The sequence below is a fragment of the Aspergillus ochraceoroseus genome, assembly GCF_002846915.1.
Source record: "Aspergillus ochraceoroseus IBT 24754 chromosome Unknown P175scaffold_7, whole genome shotgun sequence".
Lineage (NCBI taxonomy): Eukaryota > Fungi > Ascomycota > Eurotiomycetes > Eurotiales > Aspergillaceae > Aspergillus > Aspergillus ochraceoroseus.
Window position 1 is genome coordinate 953,873 of NW_024468482.1, and position 20,783 is coordinate 974,655.

At 49.1% G+C, this 20,783-nt stretch overlaps 9 protein-coding genes across 9 annotated transcripts; 8 read left to right on the forward strand and 1 right to left on the reverse strand.

Moving 5' to 3' along the window:
- Positions 1-196: 196 nt before the first annotated feature.
- P175DRAFT_0442082 (uncharacterized protein) lies at positions 197-1,686 on the forward strand (the record flags this gene model as incomplete). The annotated part of the gene is made up of 3 exons (XM_040894099.1): positions 197-346; positions 402-810; positions 863-1,686. Coding segments are annotated over 3 exons (1,383 nt in total), but the record flags the coding sequence as incomplete, so codon positions are not given.
- A 489-nt stretch (positions 1,687-2,175) lies between these two features.
- On the forward strand, positions 2,176-3,386 carry P175DRAFT_0495080 (phosphotransferase family protein; the record flags this gene model as incomplete). Its single annotated transcript, XM_040896052.1, has 2 exons — positions 2,176-2,806; positions 2,887-3,386. 2 exons carry the CDS (start codon positions 2,176-2,178, stop codon positions 3,384-3,386), a joined length of 1,131 nt encoding a protein of 376 aa, XP_040750105.1.
- Positions 3,387-4,282: 896 nt separating this feature from the next.
- Positions 4,283-10,236, forward strand: P175DRAFT_0484132 (histidine kinase-like ATPase domain-containing protein). The gene is made up of 3 exons (XM_040895557.1): positions 4,283-4,727; positions 4,776-9,863; positions 9,928-10,236. The coding sequence occupies exons 1-3, from the start codon at positions 4,600-4,602 to the stop codon at positions 10,034-10,036; spliced, it is 5,325 nt and encodes a 1,774-aa protein (XP_040750106.1). The 5' UTR covers positions 4,283-4,599; the 3' UTR covers positions 10,037-10,236.
- Positions 10,237-10,771: 535 nt separating this feature from the next.
- Positions 10,772-13,240, forward strand: pabA (aminodeoxychorismate synthase pabA; the record flags this gene model as incomplete). Its single annotated transcript, XM_040896053.1, has 1 exon — positions 10,772-13,240. One exon carries the CDS (start codon positions 10,772-10,774, stop codon positions 13,238-13,240), a length of 2,469 nt encoding a protein of 822 aa, XP_040750107.1.
- A 504-nt stretch (positions 13,241-13,744) lies between these two features.
- med6 (mediator complex subunit MED6) lies at positions 13,745-14,872 on the forward strand (the record flags this gene model as incomplete). Its single annotated transcript, XM_040894170.1, is given in 3 exon segments — positions 13,745-13,841; positions 13,900-14,330; positions 14,342-14,872. 3 exon segments carry the CDS (start codon positions 13,745-13,747, stop codon positions 14,870-14,872), a joined length of 1,059 nt encoding a protein of 352 aa, XP_040750108.1.
- A 199-nt stretch (positions 14,873-15,071) lies between these two features.
- Positions 15,072-16,186, forward strand: P175DRAFT_0463622 (LOG family protein; the record flags this gene model as incomplete). The annotated part of the gene is made up of 2 exons (XM_040894820.1): positions 15,072-15,268; positions 15,460-16,186. Coding segments are annotated over exons 1-2 (768 nt in total), but the record flags the coding sequence as incomplete, so codon positions are not given.
- Positions 16,187-16,497: 311 nt separating this feature from the next.
- pre5 (proteasome core particle subunit alpha 6) lies at positions 16,498-17,439 on the reverse strand (the record flags this gene model as incomplete). The annotated part of the gene is made up of 3 exons (XM_040898575.1): positions 16,498-17,136; positions 17,228-17,339; positions 17,402-17,439. The coding sequence occupies 3 exons, from the start codon at positions 17,437-17,439 to the stop codon at positions 16,498-16,500; spliced, it is 789 nt and encodes a 262-aa protein (XP_040750110.1).
- Positions 17,440-17,721: 282 nt separating this feature from the next.
- Positions 17,722-18,748, forward strand: P175DRAFT_0503525 (Vps55 family protein). Its single transcript, XM_040897652.1, has 3 exons — positions 17,722-17,938; positions 18,014-18,227; positions 18,354-18,748. The coding sequence occupies exons 1-3, from the start codon at positions 17,900-17,902 to the stop codon at positions 18,485-18,487; spliced, it is 387 nt and encodes a 128-aa protein (XP_040750111.1). The 5' UTR covers positions 17,722-17,899; the 3' UTR covers positions 18,488-18,748.
- A 219-nt stretch (positions 18,749-18,967) lies between these two features.
- On the forward strand, positions 18,968-20,630 carry P175DRAFT_0463631 (uncharacterized protein). Its single transcript, XM_040894821.1, has 2 exons — positions 18,968-19,075; positions 19,137-20,630. Exons 1-2 carry the CDS (start codon positions 19,024-19,026, stop codon positions 20,510-20,512), a joined length of 1,428 nt encoding a protein of 475 aa, XP_040750112.1. The 5' UTR covers positions 18,968-19,023; the 3' UTR covers positions 20,513-20,630.
- Positions 20,631-20,783: the final 153 nt, after the last annotated feature.

Here is a 20,783-nt window from a genome sequence, read left to right on the forward strand (position 1 = left end):
TGCCTGGGTACCTTGGAGTATAGTTCTATAAACAGCAGATCAAGTGTTCCTCCAACTTGAGTCCCTACTTTTCTTCGAGTACGATTCCGAGTGCGCGTCCAATAAGTGCATCTTCAAGGGCGAGTGGAAGCGATGGGAACAAGTGTAGAAGCATCCCCTCGTTAAAGCACTCTTATCTGATCTTTCTATCGCAGGCGTGAAGCTTCTTAAATGTGTCGAAGGTCAATTCAACAAAGCTTTCATCTTGACTATGAGTCGTGGCGATGAACTGGTCGCTCGATTACCAAATCCCAACGCAGGGTCTGCCTTCTATACAATCGCATCAGAGGTTGCAACACGCCATTTTGTAAGTAAAATCAGCCTTACCATTGGATCTTTCCAAGGTCTAATACAGTGCAAAGCTGCGGGACGTCATGGGCATTCCTATCCCTCGTGTTTATGCTTGGTCAGCTGAGCCGTCTAATCCAGTTGGTGCTGAATATATCATCGAGGAAAAAGCTAGAGGAGAGCCACTGGGGAAACTGTGGGATGGGCTATCCACAGCAAGACGCCTGGAGATAGTGGACCAGGTCGTGGACATGGAGAAGAAACTCGCAACTATCTCTTTTCCAAAGCATGGATGCATCTACTACGAATCGGACTTGAAGTCAAGGTCACTCAGTTATGAACGGCTTGACATCCCAATTGGTTCGTCTTCGGTGTCATCGCTCTGTGCAAAAAGCGCCCTGCCTGACTTCGTAATCGGGCCATCAACTAATCCAAGATTCTGGGAAGGGGAAAGGGCTACCATGAAACTTGACAGAGGTCCATGTATGCTTCTATAACGCAGAATTATCATATTTACAGGCTAATATACGTGCAGGGAACACCGCTGCTGAATATGCCATAGCCATCGGAAAGAACGAACAAAAATGGGCAGAATCCTACGCGCAGCCGAGAATGAATTTCTATCGGTCATTGGAGCATCATGAAGTACCACATGATTATATTTCTCTCCTTAAACGCTACGTAACGCTTGCTCCATATTTGGTGTCTACTTCAATGAGCATAGAGCAGGCCAACAGGATTTCACACCCAGACTTGCATCTTGACAACATATTTGTTGATCCTACGACAAGCGAAATCACTGGTATAATAGACTGGCAGCACGTTTCTGCTTCCCCCACAATTATGCAACGCCTTTACCCACAGATGCTCGAACTGTCGGCTGCTGAACAGTCAGATAAATACAAGGATGAGAGGATACTCCTTGATCATTATCTTGATGCAGTTAAGGAAGCAGACCCATTACGGTGGAAGGCTCTCTGTGAGCCATTTCTCAAGATTGTAACTAAGCCCATTTCTTTGGTACCTGGTTGTTGGGACTGGGAAGATCTCTTCTCTCTACGCAATGCCTTGATCATGGTTATAGCTCGTTGGGGTGACATATATGAAAATTCATGTCCAATCGATTTTACAGACGCGGAACTGTCAGAACACCAAAGTGAGATGGAACTTATCGAGGAGGTTTCGGGCATCATGCACCAGCTACAAGACGAAGGACTTATTCCACTGGGTGGTATGGTACGCCGGCAGGACTATGAGCATGCGAAGGGAGTGAACGATATATTGAAACAAAAATTCGTGGACTTGGCAGAAAACGACGAGCAGAGAGAACTGCATGGTAAAATATGGCCTTATGTTTGAAACTGCAGCTAGGATGCTTTTGGGAAAAGATTTTAATGACTGCTTGGCCGCATGGTAATGTATTCCCCGTTCCAATTCATTGCAATTGACGAATGGTTGAAAAGCTGTTGTTCTACTTTGGATGGTTCTCATCATTGATTCTGAAGCCAGGAAAGATAAAAGCGGCTAAGCAGAACAGGAGGTGCTTGAAGTAGGCCTATATAGTACACAACTTCCCCTCACTTCCTGTCGGAGGACCGGCAGTGTTGTCATTGGCCGCTGCGTATAACCCGTACTTATGGGATAAACTGGTTTACATTGGCTGACTGATTACTGTGTTCACTAACTAGTTAACTACCTAGGTAACTAACAGGTAGTTACTTGACTGTACATCGCTTGGTACATTGTTCAGAACACCCATCTTCTTTGATCTTCTTTCCCTTGCCTCTTCGCATCAAGAACCATTTCAGGTCTCTTTCTATCCGCATATTTATTCCATAATCCCATGCCATGGACTGGGACCATCTAGCCGAAGAGAATGGTCAAAGGCTTTTTGCGGCCTGGCTTCAGCTGTTGTCCAAACAGTCACCTGCCTTGCCGTTGAGACTGGCAAATCAGCATCGTCGTGGAAAGGCACAGGCGATTGCCGTGTCAGGTTTCAGTACTGGTGCTTACAACATCTGCTGTACGGTTACTTTCGACGATGGATTCCGTGCACTTGTTCGGTTTCCCATCCTAGGCCGGAGCCGGTTTCGCACTGAGAAAACTAGAAATGAAATATCGGTGATGAGGTATCTGTCTCAACAGACCAATATCCCTGTCCCCATTGTCCTTGGTGCGGGCCGTTGGGGCTGCGGGCCTTACATTGTCATGACCTTCATCGAGGGGACCTTGTTGTCCCAGCGCGTCGAAAGCTCACTTGGCTTAGATCCAACCATTTCAGGCCCTGGCATTGAGAATGCTTTTCATGCAATGGCCCAGATCATGCTTGAACTATCAAAACCTACGTTCCCATGTATTGGGGCTCTTGTTCAAGAGTCGGGAGTGTGGAAGGTGGTGAACAGACCATTGACTCTCAATATGAATGAGCTTGTGCGTGTAGGAAACATTCCCCCGGATAAATTCGCGGGAGGGAGTTTTGGTACCGCGTACGACTATTTTCAGCAGCTAGCAGCACAGCAGCTTCTTCACCTCAAATACCAACGCAATGATGTCATCCAGGGAATGTGCTTGTTTCAGACCCAAACTTCACAGTCGCCGGTATCATCGACTGGGAATATACATATGTGGCACCCGATGAATTCACATACGCTGCCCCGTGGTGGCTTTTATTTGAGAGCCCTGAGGCCTGGGAGCCGGATCTGAACGAGTTCCTATCTCGGTACACTCCTCGCCTACAACTTTTTCTTAAAGTACTTCGGTCTTGCGAAGACCAGCAGATTCAGCTACAGAAGATGGATGATTCTCAACGACTCTCTGACAAGATGGCACAGTCTTTCTGGTTTTGCCTTGCTGCAAGAAAAAGTTTTATGTTTGATGATATCTACTGGACACTTCTTGACCAGAAATACTTTGGCAGAGGGTCTCTTGAGGATAGGCTTTTGCTTTTGTCGCAGGAAGAGTTGGATGGGCTGGAAGAAATTGTTCCATTAAAGATGCAGCAGGCCCGTGAAAACGTTCTGGAAGAACACTTGACGTACGACCAGTTTGTCGATCTTTAGTCCAACAATATATGGGCTCACTAGTGGGAAGCAGAGACCACTAGTCCAGACATCCGACTCATCGGGGTTATCCTATGGCTACCTAGAATGTCAGCATTGTTTAGGCAGCCGAGGTCTTTTCATGAAGCTTCTTAGACCGTGGCTTTTCGTGGGGGCTTAGCTTTGGGTAGTTCCGGGCCATTCGGGCACTGCAGACTTTTAGAAATCAGACGGTAGAGTGTGAGTTGATTTCTCCCAGGGAGTTACGTAGTTGTATACTCCGTATTTGATACAAGAATAAATTCCCGTATTGGGGCACGGGGTTAGTCATCCAGGCATCTCCCGCTGATAACCAACTGCTGGGGGATACAGCTCGGCGTGGGTAGAAAAAAACTCCGCGTGGGTAGAACTAGCGTGGCGCTAGTTCTACCCACGATGAACTCTGGACCTCGGCATGGGTAGAGCTAGCGCGGTCTAACCTCACCATAGGTAGAAAATCAATTCTCTACCCATAATGAGCTTATCTCTTATCATTAGGGTATATACCTAACACGAATAAAATATTTACTACTTCTAATATACTAGTAATAGGCATATACTTGGTAGAAATAGTAATTTTAATACTACTATTATTTATTATTCTTTTTTTAGCTAGAAAAAGGCTTTTTTTTAGCTAGAATTAGCCTTTATATTAATGGTACGGAGTAGTAGTAGTAAATTTTGGTGTGGTAGTACTAATTCTAAGCGAGACCCTATTATAGTTAGATAAATAGCTCATCGTGGGTAGAGCTAGTATGGGCCAACCTCATCATGGGTAGAATCTCTACCCACGCCGAGAGTTAATCCATTCCGGGGTTCTACCCACGCGGAGTTTTTTTCTACCCACGCCGAGCTGTAAGCCCAACTGCTGATAAAATTGCTGATAAGTACAGCATGAGCTTTTCTTAACTCCGCAGCCGCATCATTCATACAAAGGACATGTATGTTATGATGGATGGCAAATTCCCCTGCCAGCTGATTGCTTTTGTGTCTTGATTGTGCCATGATCTTTGGCTTTACTTTGCACTCTCTGTTCGCACCTCTTTGCTCTTTCTGAGTCTATTTTTAGAATAGAGTCCTTTTCTCCTGTTTGTTGCGGTGACTTGTCTTCTCTTATTGTCTCAGTGATTTTGTTCTGCTTTTGTTTGCATAATAGACCCAGCGCAGGTGTTTTGGAGCTCTGAAAGACTACAGGATGGCACAGAAGATTGATTTTAATGCGCTCAAAGCGCGCACTATGGGGTCCGGGGATGACGAGGAAGCAGTCACCGTTGACACGCGCGGGCTGATTTCCAAGGTTCTGGCACGGTATTCGGGGAAATGGTATGTTGCATATCGCTTCTCTGTCCTTACTTACTGACGGGGTTTAAGGACGGTCTTGCGGGAGATGATCCAAAATGCCGCCGATGCCAATGCTACAAAAGTCACGGTCAGATTCGAAACTCTACCCTCGATGACGGTTCCCTTGCCTTCTGCTGCCGACAGCACGACTATGATAAAGCACACGATATCTCACCATACTCTCAGACGCCTCTTGATCTCCAATAATGGTCTTCCCTTCAGTGAGAAGGACTGGGCGAGACTTAAGCGTATCGCGGACGGCAACCCGGATGAGACGAAGATTGGAGCCTTTGGAGTCGGATTCTACAGCGTTTTTGATGACTGCGAGGAACCGTTTGTATCTTCAGGAAAAGATGCTATGGCCTTTTACTGGAAAGGCAATGCGCTCTTTACTCGTCGCTTACAACTGAACGAGAAGGCAAACCCTGAGACGACCTTTGTCCTGGATTATCGGAATGATACGAGCCCCATTCCGTCCCTAATGCAGCTATGTCAGTTCCTGTCCAGCAGTCTGACATTCGTCAGCCTAGAATGCATAGAGCTATGGCTTGATGACTGGAATGTTCTTCGCCTCTGCAAGAAAACCGCCCCCAGCCTTAGTCTCACTCTTCCGCGGGATATTGAGACAAAAACGCAGGATGGTCTAATGAAGGTTACAGCCGTTACGCGAGAGGTCGCCCAGGTTGATGCCCATTGGATGCAGGTTGTTGAATGGAATCCAAATGGAAGCTTACTCCGCGACGGGATCCGGGACACCACGGTTTCCTTGCGGGGCTTCTTATCCAGGCTCACTCTCCAGGGTGTCTCGGACAAGCCAGTGAGCAGCGAAAAGAAGGACCATCCCGGTAACAATGGGGATTTGACAAAGATGTCAATGGCCTCTGTGTTCTTGCACATTAACACTGCGAGCATTCAGGCTTCGATCAGTCAGTCTTTAAGTAACGAATTAGAACGAGCTACTCGAAAGCCTCCGCCTAAGAAAACCTCCCTCTCCGTCTTAACACCTTCATATGATACAAGCATGGCCTCGGCGGCGTCGGGATCGCAGCCCGAGTTTCTGTCATCCATCCTTCCTTCCAAGGGTGGCCGAGTCTTCATTGGTTTCCCTACACACCAAACGACTGGCCTCAACGCCCATATCTCGGCCCCTTCAGTAATCCCAACCGTTGAGCGCGAGAGCATCGACCTAAATACTAGATATATCAGCAGATGGAATATGGAGATGCTGAGAGCGGCGGGTATAGTCTGCCGAGTTGCCTGGTCTGCGGAGATGGCCTCCATCAAGTCAAGCATCCTTTCAGCGAAAGACCCGGCAAGGCGGTCGAAAATTCGAAAGGACGACATTATGAGTGTGATCCCAGAGGCCATCCATGCAGCGAATCAGTTCGTATTCCGCGAGTCTACACCCTCGTCATTACTCGGACAGACGATGGAGGATGCTTTTTGGACTTGCAATAAAAATGCAGCTATCGAGGTGTTGTCTACGTGCGGTATCGTTCAAAACCATGAGGCGCGAATTGCGTCAAAAGATTTGAACTTTATAGACTCTATTCCTGTCCTGCCAGATGAGTTTGTGGAGGGAGCGAAAGAGTTCGTCAAAAAATTGACCGTTCTAGGGCTGGTAAATGAGGTCACAGTATCTGACATTAAGCGTGAACTGGAGGCCAGCACTCTCCGCTCCCATCAGATCACCGAGTTTCTGGCATGGTTAGGTCGAAGGGCTCTGACAGGGCAACTCGACCCCCATTCTGTGAAGAGTCTTCTCACCGTTGCAGTAGCGAATACAGAAGACGAAAATGGCAACACGACCGGTTTGATCGTTTTTTCAGGCATCACCTCTTTCCTGAACCCGCAGCGGATTCCTGCAGATCTACCATTGCCACCAACTGTAATCCCTTTCAAATACACCAAAACCCTCGCAAAGCAAGAACTAGAAGCTTTTGACTGGATAGAATTACCACTTGTCCCTTGGGTCCGCTGGCTCGTTAGCAACGCTGCAAATCGAGACGTCCTTCCTGTGGATCATGATATTACCCAAACTCCCTCATTCTCGACACAGGTGCTCCCGGTTCTATCAAAACAATGGGAGAGCCTCAGTCCGAACTACAAACAACTCTTGGTTGATCAGTTACAGCCGCATACCGTCATTCCAACCAGAGTCGGGATGAAACGACCGGCAGAAACATATTTCCCTTCTGTTCGCCTGTTTGATGATCTCCCCGTCGTCCACGGCGTACAGGGAGTGAAAGAAAAGTTTCTGGCCGCTCTGGGCGTACGGAAGACCGTTGAACTTGGTGTGATCTTTGAACGTCTTCTGAATGCACCGGAGCCGTCTGACGGAAACAGTTCCGGCCGGAGAAAATGGAGCCATGTTGACTTAATACGTTATCTGGCCTCCGTGAGCAATGACATTCCCACAAATGATATCAAAAGGCTCAAGGACACTAGTTTCTGCATGGCCGAGTTGAGCACCAGTCCGAATGGTTCCAAGACACCTAGCCAGAAACGCTATAAGGTCCTCGACCTCTTTGAGCCCAACGACGCTCTCAGGGTCCTGGGACTTCCGTTACTTGAGTGGCCCGGAAAGTATCTGCCGAACAGCAACGAAGGCCAATTCTTGACCAGGTTAGGCCTTCGAGGCTTTCCGACAGCCGCCGAGGTAATACAGGTCATGGCAAAAGCAGCTTCTTCAAATAACTGGACTCTGCACGGAAAAGCCCTTTCGTATTTCCTTGCGGAATACGATGCTAATGGCTATGGCACGTTCGACTACAACAAAGTTACCGAACCATTCCTGCCAATCGAAAAACCAGATCCTGGTCTTTTCGGTGAGAATACAACTAGCCCACATGCAGCTATGCTCGGCGTGCCAGCTGAAGGGCTTTATGATGTTAGCCTTCCGGGTAAATGTTTCACAGATCCAGGGGCTGCCTTGTTCGGTTTTAGGATTCTTCGCGGGGACCTACACCGTCACGCGTCGAAGCTAGGTGTAAAACAACATCCTAGGCTCCCCGACTGCCTTGATGTTGTCATCCAAAATCCACCATCGACAAAACGAGATGCAAGAGTAATTTTCCGATATCTGGCTGGAAGAGCCTCGGAACTCACGACACGAGATATGGGCCGTGTTAGCAGGGCTGAAATCGTGCCAGTATCCACAACTGATGAAGTTGCCAAAGGTCAACCCCCACATCGCGTGGCACCCAAGTTTTGCTATCTTGGAGAGGGTGAGGATTATAAAGATATCTTCGATTTCGTGGATTTTGGACATGAAGCAAACCTCTTTCTCATGGCAGTAGGATCGAAGAGAGAGCCAACCAAAATCGAGCTCGCCCAGATGGTGGTTAAGGAGCCAGCCAGGATATCCTCTACGTTCCAAAGTGCAGATAAATACCTCAAATTGTTGAGGACACTTGCTGAAGACCTTTCTACTCTCAAAAAGAACAAAGAGCTTCTTCAAGAAATGAAAAGATCCGCTTTTTTGTTGGCAAGTAAGGACATCACCTCAGCCGCCAAGGAAAAGACTGAGAAGCCCACGAAAGAGCGCATCATTAAATCTGGTGAAGAGGAAGAGGAGGAGGAGGATGATGATGAGACTGGAGAGGAAAGCATCAGGGAATGGACATTAACGGCGGCAAAGGATGTGGTCGTTGTCGACGACATCCAGAGCTTCATTCTCTTCAAGGAACACGTTCTTGCGGCTCCCCAGGAAGAGGTGCTAGAAAATTTCTACATCGCTCTAGGTGCAGTCCCTCTGAGTCGTCTTGTGGAAGAACGAGCACACTGGGGAGCAATAGCTGCTGACCAACGCCCTGCATCCAAATTGCTGAAATTGATCAATGAACGTACAAGGCTTTTCCTCCACGACCATCCACGAGATACAATCCAGCACGATAGCCGATGGGTGGAGAATCACCTTCAGGTCCAGGTTGTTCAATCCGTCGCCATTACACGATCACTCAAAGATCGCCGCATCTCTTACAAACAAGAACGGAGGGCTATAGTGACCGAATTATCCAAAACCTGGGTCATGCGAATATGCCCTGGTAGGTATGACTTCTATGAAATCAGTCAAGCTCTTTCACATCTCATTCTTTCGCGACCCAAGCTTCACTCAACTTTGACGCTAGAAATGCTGTTGAAAACCGATCTGTTGGAGCTAAGAGCTCGGGGGTACAATGTGGAACGCATTCTCAGGCAGAAGGCTCAGGAAGCCAAGATTGCGGAAGACCGGCGTCAGAAACAGTTAGAAGAAGAGCGCAAGCGCCTTCAGGAGAAGGAAGATACATGGATGAAGGAACAGGCTCATGGTCAGGTACCGGAACAGCATGCTCAACCTGCAATGCCCGGTGTCTTTCCGGACTCTCCTTCGAATAAGAGCATTGGCTCTTCCTCCCCACAAGACGGATCAGAGCGCGCCCAGGAGAAGCGTCGAGGTCTGTTTTCCAATTTTACCCGACATTTCAAGGACGGAAACCGATCATCTTGGAACCCTTTCAGCGAGATTTCACCTCCGTCTACCTCTTCTAGCCCTCCTCCCGCTCCTCCTCCTGGAGAGCCGAAAACCCCTCTCCCCGAAGCCCCCGTGACTGTCGGCTCACCCCTTGAGCTTCAGAAGAAATTGATGTCCGCTGTTCAGTCCAGCCGTCCGCACGGTGCGTCTGGGGTCTTCTCGCGACCTCAGACGAATCAAATCGCAGATATGAAGTCTTATTGTGACGAGAAACCCGGGCATGATCTAGAGTTTGTAGCCAATCTCCCCTGTCGACTTAATGTTCTGTTTTCCAAAACTGTTCCGGACAGAAGTGCGTTCCTAGCGAAGAATTTTGCCGGCATGAACATATTTGGGTCGATTCTGATTGATTGTGCGGATGTTTTCTCTTTACGGTCTGATAGCCTCAGCGTGTTCTACGAGCCAGGATCCAAGACCATCGCTTTCAATCGCTCAGGCAGCATTTTCTGCAACTACCATTTTTTCCAGCAGCTACACGAGGCAGAACTGATCAAGACCCCATCGGGAAGTCGCGGCGACGCTATGACTTACTGGTGGGTGATTCTATGTCACGAGTTGGCACATAACCTGGTTGGAGACCACAGCTCTGCCCATAGCTTCTATAGGTATGGTTTACGGCTATCTGTAAGCGTTGTACCCTTCGTGTTTATGCTAACGATCTCGCTGCAGTGAGGGTTTCGTCACCCAATACTTCCCCAAGATGGCGGCTAAAATCGCTGCCGTATGTGCACAACCTGGTACTCAAGCCAGTACACAAGGCCAGGGATCAAGTCAGTAATGTCACATCCACCCATTCTTGAGACGGGGATCAGACCAATGCACCCATAACGTGCGTGGTTTGATATATATTGCAATATCTTCCACTATCACTGTTCGCATTTTCCCCCTTTCTTTCTTTCTTGCTTTCTTTCTTTCTTTCTTTCTTTCATATATAGATAGATGAGCGGCTAGCATGAATGTAAATGAATTGGGTTCTATTCAAATTACAGCTCTGTACTTCCTCCAGTTCAAGATCCGATGGTAAGCGTGGTCCGGTAGTGTTCGAGAAGGTTATGGGGAGACAGACCCATGGGAATTCGCTCGACTCTCCCGCTCTCCACTCTCCTATCTTTTCCACCCCTCGGTGGAAATCTTCTTCTTCTTCTTCTTCTTCTTCTTCTTCTTCTTCTATCCCTTCTCCGCCACTCCCAACAATCTACTTTTCTCTTTGCTGCTATCATTCTATTCACAACCTTGGCTCATTTTTTTTAGCTTCCTTTCTTTCTTCTGCGCCGGAATTGGGCCATACTAAGACCCAGCAGCGTGGTGGAATCTTCGTCAAATGACAGCTGCAGTAGTAATATTTTAGTGCTGCGGACCCGGAGTTTTTTTTTGGGTATAGCAAAGGATCGATTCTATTCTACCGGATTTCTTTTCTTTTATTTTTATTTATTTCTTTATTTTGTTTCCTTTGCGTTTTATTCCTTTCTTGCCAGTGCGTCCAACACTGCGTATCGCCCATTTCACTTTCGAAATGGCACCATTGCTGGGGGACTGGAGTGCGTCCGCTGCTGGATCTGATTCACAAGCGGCTAGCCAGGGCATTACTCAGAAAAGCATCCTTTATATTGATGCTTATGACTCATTCTCTTATAATGTGGTAGCTATGCTTGAGGAGGTGCTCAAGGCCCAAGTGACGGTCATGATGATTGACGCAGAATGGCCGGATGGCAACATGGTCGAGTTTCTCCAGCATTACGATGCTGTTGTCCTGGGGCCTGGACCGGGAGATCCGCATGTTCCTACGGACGTTGGGGTTATGGCGGATATATGGAATCTCTCCAGTGCGAACATACTGCCCGTCCTGGGGATTTGCCTAGGCTTTCAAAGTTTGTGTCTGCATCATGGCATTTCTATCGGGCGACTGCCGGAGCCTCTACACGGGCAGGTGCATCGAATCACCACGGCGCAGAGAGACATCTTTGAACAAGTTCAAGACTTAGAAGTCACGCTGTATCATTCCTTCTATGCCCAATTAAAGGACGGAACACACTCGACTTTACCCGGAGAGACTTCCACGGTGGTAATAACGCACGGTCTTGATTTTCTGGCATGGCTCTCTATTCAACCAGATGACACCTCGCTCACGGAAACCCAGATTCCGATGGCAGTACGTCACATGGAGAAGCCCTTCTGGGGCGTGCAGTTTCACCCCGAGTCCTGTAAGTCAGACCGCACTGCCTGCGATGAACTTCTTCGCAAATGGTGGGAGATGTCTCTGAACTATAATAAGAGACATGGTCGGGGAGGCTACGGGCGTCTACCTGCCGATATTATCCGACCACTAAGTGACGTGAATTCGCTTTCCGATGCCGCCTTCAGTATGTTGAGCTGGAGTACATCCTCTTCCAAACACTCTGCTTTTCGGACTCTTACCCTGGAAAATTTGGACGCTGAAAGGATATGCGAAAGTCTCAATTCTCCAGGCTCGCCGTTAGTCTTGTTTCAATCGAATGGAAGACACAGTGTCATGTCTGTTCCCAGCCCTGGCAGCTGGAGACTGGAGTATTATATTCAAACACAGACACTTCGAATGGAAACCCTCCAGGGCTTGAATGAAAACCAATCGCTTGAAAAGGTCGTCTCAGTATGCCAACTTTGGGACGTTTTAAGGTACTTGATGGACATGAAAAAGGTTGAATCGGGAGATAGCGAGGTCCCTTTCTGGGCAGGGTTCCTAGGATATTTCTCCTACGAGCTAGGACTGGCTTGTCTTGCGCATCCCAAGGCCGAGGATAGCTTACAAGAACATTGCTGCACCAAAAGCAGCTCTTTCACAGAAGACCCTGCAGATGTCAGTCTGTTATGGACGGATAGAAGTATTGTGGTCGACAATCAAACAGGACGAATCACCGTACAGTCTACACGGGAGGAAGACAACCAACCATCCGCATGGTTGGATGCAACTCTCCAATATCTTAAGGACCTTGCCGAAGTTGACCTACCCACAGCCGCTAAGAATGTTGCAGCTGATGCAGAATTCTTGGATCCTATTTTGCGGCGAGGAATAACCCATTTTCCAGATGAAGAGACATACCTCAAACGGGTGGAGGCTTGCAAAGATGAGCTCAGAGCGGGCGAATCGTACGAATTGTGTCTCACTGGCGAAACCTCGATAACGTTACCTTCCCCAGAAACGACGGAAGGCCGCAGTATGTTTCCTTGGAAGATGTACAAACGGCTTTGGAAGTACAACCCTGCGGCATTTAGTGCTTACGCAAAACTTGGAAATGTCAAGATCATAAGCAGCAGTCCCGAATGTTTTCTCAACTGGGACCGCGAGTCTACTCTTGAGATGAAGCCAATGAAAGGCACCGTGAGGAAATCCGATGAAATGACGTTAGAGAAAGCTCGCCAGATTTTGGGATCGACGAAAGAGATGGCTGAGAATCTCATGATTGCGGATCTCATCCGACACGATCTATATGGTATCTGCGGAACCGGTGGTGTCCATGTGGAGAAACTCCTTGAGGTAGAGGATCATGGACGAGTGTATCAGATGATTACCCACGTCAAGGGAGTAGTGGACCAGCGCCGGCCTGGATACGCCGCGAGGAGTATGCCACGATTACAATCCCCCAACATGTCTGTCTACGGACTTACAGCCTTGCAACGGTGCTTACCGCCAGGCTCGATGACAGGTGCGCCGAAGGAACGATCATGTGTACACCTTTCGTCAATCGAGGGTCGCAAGCGCGGGGTCTATTCGGGCGTTATGGGCTTTCTTGACCTAGGAGGCGGGGGGAGCTTTTCCGTGCTTATCCGCACAGCTTTCACCTCTTCCGATGACAACTCGCCGGTTCAAAAGTGGCGAATCGGTGCCGGTGGTGCAGTCACCATTCTGAGTACTGCCGAAGGGGAGTGGGATGAGATGCTCACCAAGTTACGAACTGTCTGTGGCATTTTCACGCCTTTAGATGCAAAATCGTCTAATGGAAAGTAATGTGCTCTAATTCATCGGCATGTGCTTCAATACCCAGAGCTTTGGCTTTTATACCGGCGTTTAATTCAATGACAACAATCTTCAACAAATACCTCTTCGGGCAGGAATGGTTGGGGGTTATGTGAACTACTATGCGATATGGACGGGATTCAACATTCAGCGATTGGAAGACGGCGTTGGTTGCAACACACACATATATATATATACATTGCTGATACGGAGATTCAAGACCCTCTCCCATTTTGTTTTATTTTATTCAACACTTCTCAATGATACCTCCACGATACCTTTTCTTTTCTCTCTTTCTATGGCTTTTATCATCTGTAGACCGGGGTGCAAACCAAGCAAACAGAGCTTCTCCTCCGCGGAGGAAATCCACCCGCAAGAGATGCTCAGGAACAAATCCATCGTCAGAGCTTCAAATCTCATACCTTTAGGATAGCACTCCTTTCAAATATCTCACCCAGATCCGCCCATCTCTTAAGCTACGGCGATAACTCAGAAATGGCCGGAACCCAGGAACCCTCCTCGTTGGAGGAGATTCTGTGGCGTTCCCCCCCCCACGTCCAGATGATGGGCGGATATCTGCATTCGAATAACAGTAAGGATCTCGAGATTGCCGGAGCTTGTCCTCTTCATTAACAATGTTTCATGAATAGTTCTCTTCTATTTTGCCGAATCTCCCTTCTTCGATGCCACCTCAAACAATGCCTCCCTTGCCATTCAAGCCAACTACAATGAAGCCTTCCGTCATTTCGTGGAGACACGGGAAGCCTTCGAAGGCCGATTGAAGACCATGCAGGGTCTCGAGTTTGTCGTGGCGTATGATCCTTTGCAGGCTGCAGCACAGTCGAACACACAGTTTGCACGCGACCCGTCCAACATCTGGGTGATCCGGAAACAAACCCGGCGAAAACGGGCTGGTCTTGACGATGAGGTGGTGGTCCTGGCGACGTTCTTCGTGGTCGGAGACTGTATTTACATGGCGCCCTCGGTTGCGAGTGTTGTGGGGAATCGGATCGTACGTGAACTTTTACTCTTAGGGTGCTTTTTCTTTTCCACGTCCGCAGCTAACATCGTCCTGGTCCTGGTGTGGCATAGCTTTCGGCCGTGACTTCTCTGACCAGTTTGCTCAAGACCGCGTCGACATTGCCTATCTTTACGCCGTCGCATGGGCACACCTACCTTCCACCAGCGCCTAAATCTACGGACCCCAGTCAGCCTGGGGTTCAGTCGCAAGGGAGCAAGGAGAACACACCAATGCCGGACGTCGATGCTTCAAGCAAGGCGGCAGCAGCCCTCGTTAGTTCGCAGGCGCAGCAGACCTCTGGCTCGACGTTCCAAGATCTGAAGACCCTCGCGGAGTCGTTCAATCTTCTCTCCCGGTATGGCGATGAGTTCATGGACGAGAATCCCCTGGTGGGTGAGCCGGGGTCTTTCATTCTCTCCAAGGCCGGCGACACCGACCGAGGAGCGACCGCAAAGCAACCGCCCCCGCCTAGTACGATTCCCGGGCGTGTTGCAACCCCTCAAGTCAAGGTGGATACGCCGGGGAAGACATCCGAGAAAGCTGCTCCATCGGGCGCAGAGGAGTCCAAACTACGGAGGAAGAAGAGTAAACTGGGCAGTTAGCCACTGTATATCGGTCGTTCTACCAATGTAAAAAAAAAAATGAAAAAAAAAAAAAAAAAAAGCTCATGATACCCGTTACCAATCAACTTGCATGCATCCAGGCCCGACAAAAAAGTACGAATAGTCAGGTAGCTGTTCCTGTAGCCGCCTAGAGATAGTAGTAGACGTGGTCTTGAAATCCAGCCAGAAGTCAGTATAGTATGTTCCCGCCCTCTTAGCATCTCCTTCTCCCCTCTTTCTCTGGGGGAAAAACAAAAGAGAAAAACAACTCTTCCAGACTCTATAAACCGCGCAAGAATCAAACCCCCCCCTCATTCCAACTCAATTGATTGATCCCAATCTACAGAGTCCAAACATGGCGAGTCGTGAATCAAAACCCCCGGTTGTCTGCGTGTTGTAAGTAATTCATTATTATTATTACCCCTCCTCTCCTCTTCTTCCCCCCCCCCCCCCGCAATCACTCTACCCTACACTTCCCAGAAGATATCTTAGATACCTTCCCCCATCTCCAGCAGAAATTATCCATACAATCTCCACCCCCTAACCCTACTACCCAAAAAAAAAAAACTAATCTAATCCTCGCACAGCTGCGGATCCGTCGAAGGCAACAACCCAATCCACATAGAAACCGCACGGCGCCTCGCGCACATCTTCCACGAGAACAACATCCAACTCGTCTACGGCGGCGGCACCAAGGGTCTCATGGGCGAGATCGCACGCACGCTGGTCTCCCTATCTGGGCCGAAAGCCGTGCACGGCATCATACCGCGCGCCCTGGTCCGGATCGAACCAGGGTACGACAGCGCCCGAAAACAAGAGAACGAGGAGGAGGACGAGGCAGCAGCAGCAGCAGCAGCAGCAGCGCCGACACCGGGACCAGCGGGCGCGGGCAAAGAAGCCGAACGCATCGTCATCTCGAGCAGCAGCAGCAGCAGCAGCAGCCTCGGCGAGTCCGAGTACGGGGTCACGACTATCGTGGCGGACATGCATACGCGGAAGAGACTGATGGCGGAGAAGGTGTGCGAGGGGGGTCCGGGGTCTGGGTTTGTTGCGTTGGCTGGGGGGTTTGGGACCATCGAGGAAGTGATGGAGATGACGACGTGGAATCAGTTGGGGATCCATCATTTGGGGGTGGTGTTGTTGAATGCTGGGGGGTATTGGGATGGGCTGTTGGCTTGGGTGAGGAATGCTGTGGCAGAGGGGTATATTGGGAAAGGCAATGGGGGGATTCTAGTCGAGGCGAAGGATGTAGATGAGGTTTGGCCGAAGTTGGTGCAGTATCAGGTTAGCAGTGAGCGGATGGAGTTGAACTGGGAGAAATAGGTACCGTTGGGTAGGTTTTGGTCTACGGGTAACCAAACCAACCTCCTTGAGGCCTCCTATACGTAAGTATATACGGTACGTACATGGTTAGGAATAAGGTATTATTATTATAGAGGAGACGCCCCCCTCCCCCCCTCCTTTTTTTTTCTTTTTTTACGGATAGATGACAATGGCATGGCATGGATGTTTGAATGAATGAATGAAATCTTGTCACATTATCCCCGATATACCAGTACTTAGAAGGACGTAATCTCCAGATCAAAGAAAACAAGCCGTCATGTCTATGGGCGTAAATCCAGAACTTATGAATCAACTTCCATTGTCTCCTCTTCTTTCGTCTCTCCCGCATCGGTCCGCTCCAGGGCCTCCAGCAACGGTACGAGCTGCTGTCCCTCGTAGAGCTTGAAGCTTTCCAGCTTCCCATTGGCCTTTTCTCCTGCAAGACCGACCACACCAACAGATGTGTTGTCCACTGTCAGCTCCTTGTCCTGCGAGAGACTCTCCTTGAGAGCCCGCAGGCCGTGAGTGATGAGCTCGTCCCGCGTACTCTCCGAAATCTGCTCCAGGTTGCGTTCCAAGTAAGTACGGGCCATCTGGGATCTGGCTCCGATGGCACAGGCCACCATCTCCAGGGTCACTCCGGAGGGCTGGAATTCGAATAGATGAGGACCGGCTTCATCAACGCCGGCGACAAGCAAGCCCACACCATATGGCCGCTTTCCGTACTGTTGCGTGTTTGTTTGGGCACGGTCGCCAATCTGCGTGACGATACGGTCAACGGGGATCGGACGGCCGTAGGTCATACGAGAACCGAGAGACTGTTGCTTCATATAGTTGGAGAGGACTCGAGCGTCCGATGCCAGACCGGCGATGGCAATGCCCATGTGCGAGTCGATTTCGATGATCTTCTTCTGATATGAGGAGAGTTCTTCGGCATTTCTCTAAGATTTGCAGAATGTTAGACTGTAGAGATCAATGCGTGACGACAACGACGACGATAATGATGGTGGTGGTGGTGGTGGGTTCTCGAACCTTGAGGCCGACCAGCACGGCGTGTGTCTTATTGACCAGTCCCACTACCACGGAACCCTGCTTGACAGCCTCCTGTGCGTATTCTACCTGGAATATCCGACCTTGCGGGGAGCTATTTCAAAGCAAAAGGGGTCAGTCTGGATGTGATTAGATAGATGCTTGGGGAGCTCGTACAAGGTGACCGCATCGTTGTCGTAGTTGTTCCTGAACATCTTGGGAGCTTTAAGAGGGCGAAAGTATGGGGATAAATCGATTGAATCAAATCCAGGTCAATGCCCTATGTAGAGAAAGTGCACTGGCAGGAGAAACAGAAGAAGAGTTGATGGGAAAGATGAGGGGGAGACAACAGGCAGACAGCGACTGACGCAAAACATGAAGTTACGAAGGGAAGCTCGACGATGGCAGGGTGGCCTGGGCGCCTCAGGCTGCCAAGGCTGCCCTCCTTGGATGGTGCTGCCGCCTGAATCTCCAACCTCTCACGTCACCCGCATTCATTTTCATTCATTATTGATCCATCCATCGATCGATCGGATAGATCGGTCGGGACTCTACGCTTGTTTTATCTTCCCTAGGGAAGTACAATTCTCGTCGATATCCGCTTGCGCAACAGGAGCTGTTACACCCTCCGCCTTCTGCCTTTTTCGAGTTGGACGCACCTGCGTCTCCGCAGTCATGACGGCCGGTCTTAAGACGATCATTGCTCTCTCCTTTGTATGGCTGGCTATTCCGATGGGATATTCGCGCGTTTCTCCAAGACATCTTGCTAATCTATTTCTTCTTGCTCAGGTCCTCGCCATTGGATTCCTCCTTGTTATTCTCTCGTCGGCTCTCTGGCCCAGCTTCCTGCCGCTGACCGTCGTTGCAACTTACGTTATTGCGCCTCTCCCCAACTGGATTTGTTCACGATGTGCAAACCCAGATGATTTTATGGATAGCTCTGGTAGCGCTGTCGCAGACTTTGGCCGTTTCATTACCGGTTTCCTGGTTCTTATGGGTATTGGTATGTCTTTCGCTCTCCCAGATGTGGTTATAATGCCCTGCTTTGATGGATTCTTTTTTTGGTGTAATATTTCTGTGATATTTCTATGACTAGTGTACCCTGAGCTAACTTTCTTGATTTATCCAGCCCTTCCGGCCGTTCTTGCGCACAGTGGTGAGATTGAAATTCCCGCCATGATCATGTCTATCCTGGGTGGTCTTTTGATCTACGGAACGATCATCAGTTTCTCAATGTTTTTCCGTGAGCAGGAGGAATTTTAAAGGGTTGGGTCGGTTGAATGCAGGGAGGGTAAGGTTAGTTACTGGGTACTTTCATCGCTACCCTATAGTAACCCCTATAACAACCGGTGACCTTTGGTCTATAATACGGATCATTTTTCCCATTTTATTTTTCAATTTTTCATGAATATTTTTTTTGTCTTTGACGTATGCAAAGAGCACTTGATGTCGACTTTACATGAAATTCCGTCATTGATTCTACAGTCCGTTCTTAGGTGATATGATTCATTGATGTACTATAGCCACTTGTGCGGTTATATAGAGCGTTTTCTCTAAGATGGTTCAAAGTAGTTCACTCTCCTGTCATCACTAAGTATTTTCTTGACAGTTGTCGCCTTCGTAGCTGGGGAACATAGGCACAACAGGTCTGAGCAGGTTCGTCACATGACCACGCGCCTTTTTTCCCGCGCGTCGTGTCGATTTCATGCTCTCGACCCCCAGGTTATTCAGTAGCTTTGCCCTCGGAAATTGATATGCGTTTTTGCAATGTATACTGCTTGGTATAGAGAGCCTCGAAAATGAATGTCTGGTCCGGTGCTATTGCGCTAGATGAAAAGTCGCAACTTCGAGGTAGGCTCTACAACTCTCCACGCGCACATCAAACCTACTCTGCTCACAAACTGTACCCCAGGCGTACAACTTATCGATCGATCGACAAACTGGCAGTCGGATATACCCAAGGACTCAACCCTAAGCTTTTGTTCTTTTGTGAACCCAGCCTTAATTCCACTTTACGCTCGCATTGGCCCAAATCTCGAACTCCACACGACAGACCCGGAAACTTCGCAGTGGTTGAAGCACAAATTCCTCGGCAATATCTGGCTGGAAGATGAGGACCTGGACTGTTTTCAGACAATTCAATGCCCAGTTGGGTTTCTCGTGAGCCTTGACGGAGCGGCACGACCGCGAAGCTCAGGAGTGACCACGACCGATCTGCTGGTCTACGGGATTCTGTCGACCGTAACCACATTCGAACGGCCGCCTACTCCGCCTGTATCCTCTTCGCCAGAGACCGAAGAACCCATTTCCGATGTCGTTAAACAGGAACTAAGGATATATGCTGCACCGATCTCCGGATCACTCATTGCCAAAGCGCAGGCCCTTGCCACAAGTCATGAGGGCTCCGGCGCAATAACTGGGGATGAGCAATTTGGTCAGTTCCTCCCGGACTTCCATTCTCCTAGTCCGAAACGCAAACGCGTTGCTACTCTTTTTGAATCGGTTGCACAACATCACAAGCGAGTACGGGAGAGGGGAGGCGAGGCCGTGTCCCAGTTGATGGCGCATAGCCTTTCTCAATCATCCCAGCAGCTACAAGGTCTTAGAATCAAACGAGAGTCCGAAGAACCGGGCCTCCCTATATTGAGCAAGATCGCTTCTCACCGGTCGAGGTCCCTTTCTATTTCGAATCTCAATCCGAATAAAGCGGCCGAGAGCCGTCCAGAACATCCACGATCGAGTAGCAACCGCGGCCATGCCCGCGAGCTCGTCTCCAAAAGAGGTACACCTCTTCCGTTTTCCGATGCTTCTACACGAAGAGACCGTGGAGCTTCGCCGAGCTTGTTATCTTCAGAAGACAAGATCGAGCTTCGGTCAGGACCGAAGGATGCAGATACAGTAATCTCCGAGAATAAAAACATTATCACCCGCACAATCTTGACCTGTATGCGATTATATGGGTTCAATCGCTCAGCGCCGCGCTCTGCTACTTCTACCAAGCCACCGGCCATGGGCAATCACCATGATGTGATTCCTTTGAACAGCGAAACACAAGATTCACAAATCCCAGTTGGCGAGGGCCCTGCTTCCAACGCGCATGGCGAAGACGAGTTTAAAGCTATGTACCACGCAACCTATCGCGCGTCGACATTTGCCCTAAGAAAGTACTTGAAGGAGTCCCCAGTGCGTGAGACTGGTTCGAAGAGTCTGCCGCCGATCCTGGAGAAAGAAAAGGCGATGACATATATTGATGGATTTCTGAAACTCTTCTGCGAGGAAGAGAATTGAGCCGGCCGGACCGGGGCTAAGAAGCAATGACGTTACGAAGTATATACAGCCATTTATTCCCTGGACTAAGGTCGAACCGGGCAGATAATTTAGACACACTTCCTGATTAAATGAAGTCAAAAAGTAAGATTCGACCTAACTACTCCGTACCTAATAGTTAAATGTTTTCCCTCTCTTTCTATAGTTACATAAGTATAAACCTCGGACCCACGATTTTCCGGCCCGAGCAACTCTCCATCATCACCAACCATCTCCAGTCCCCCCGAGCATA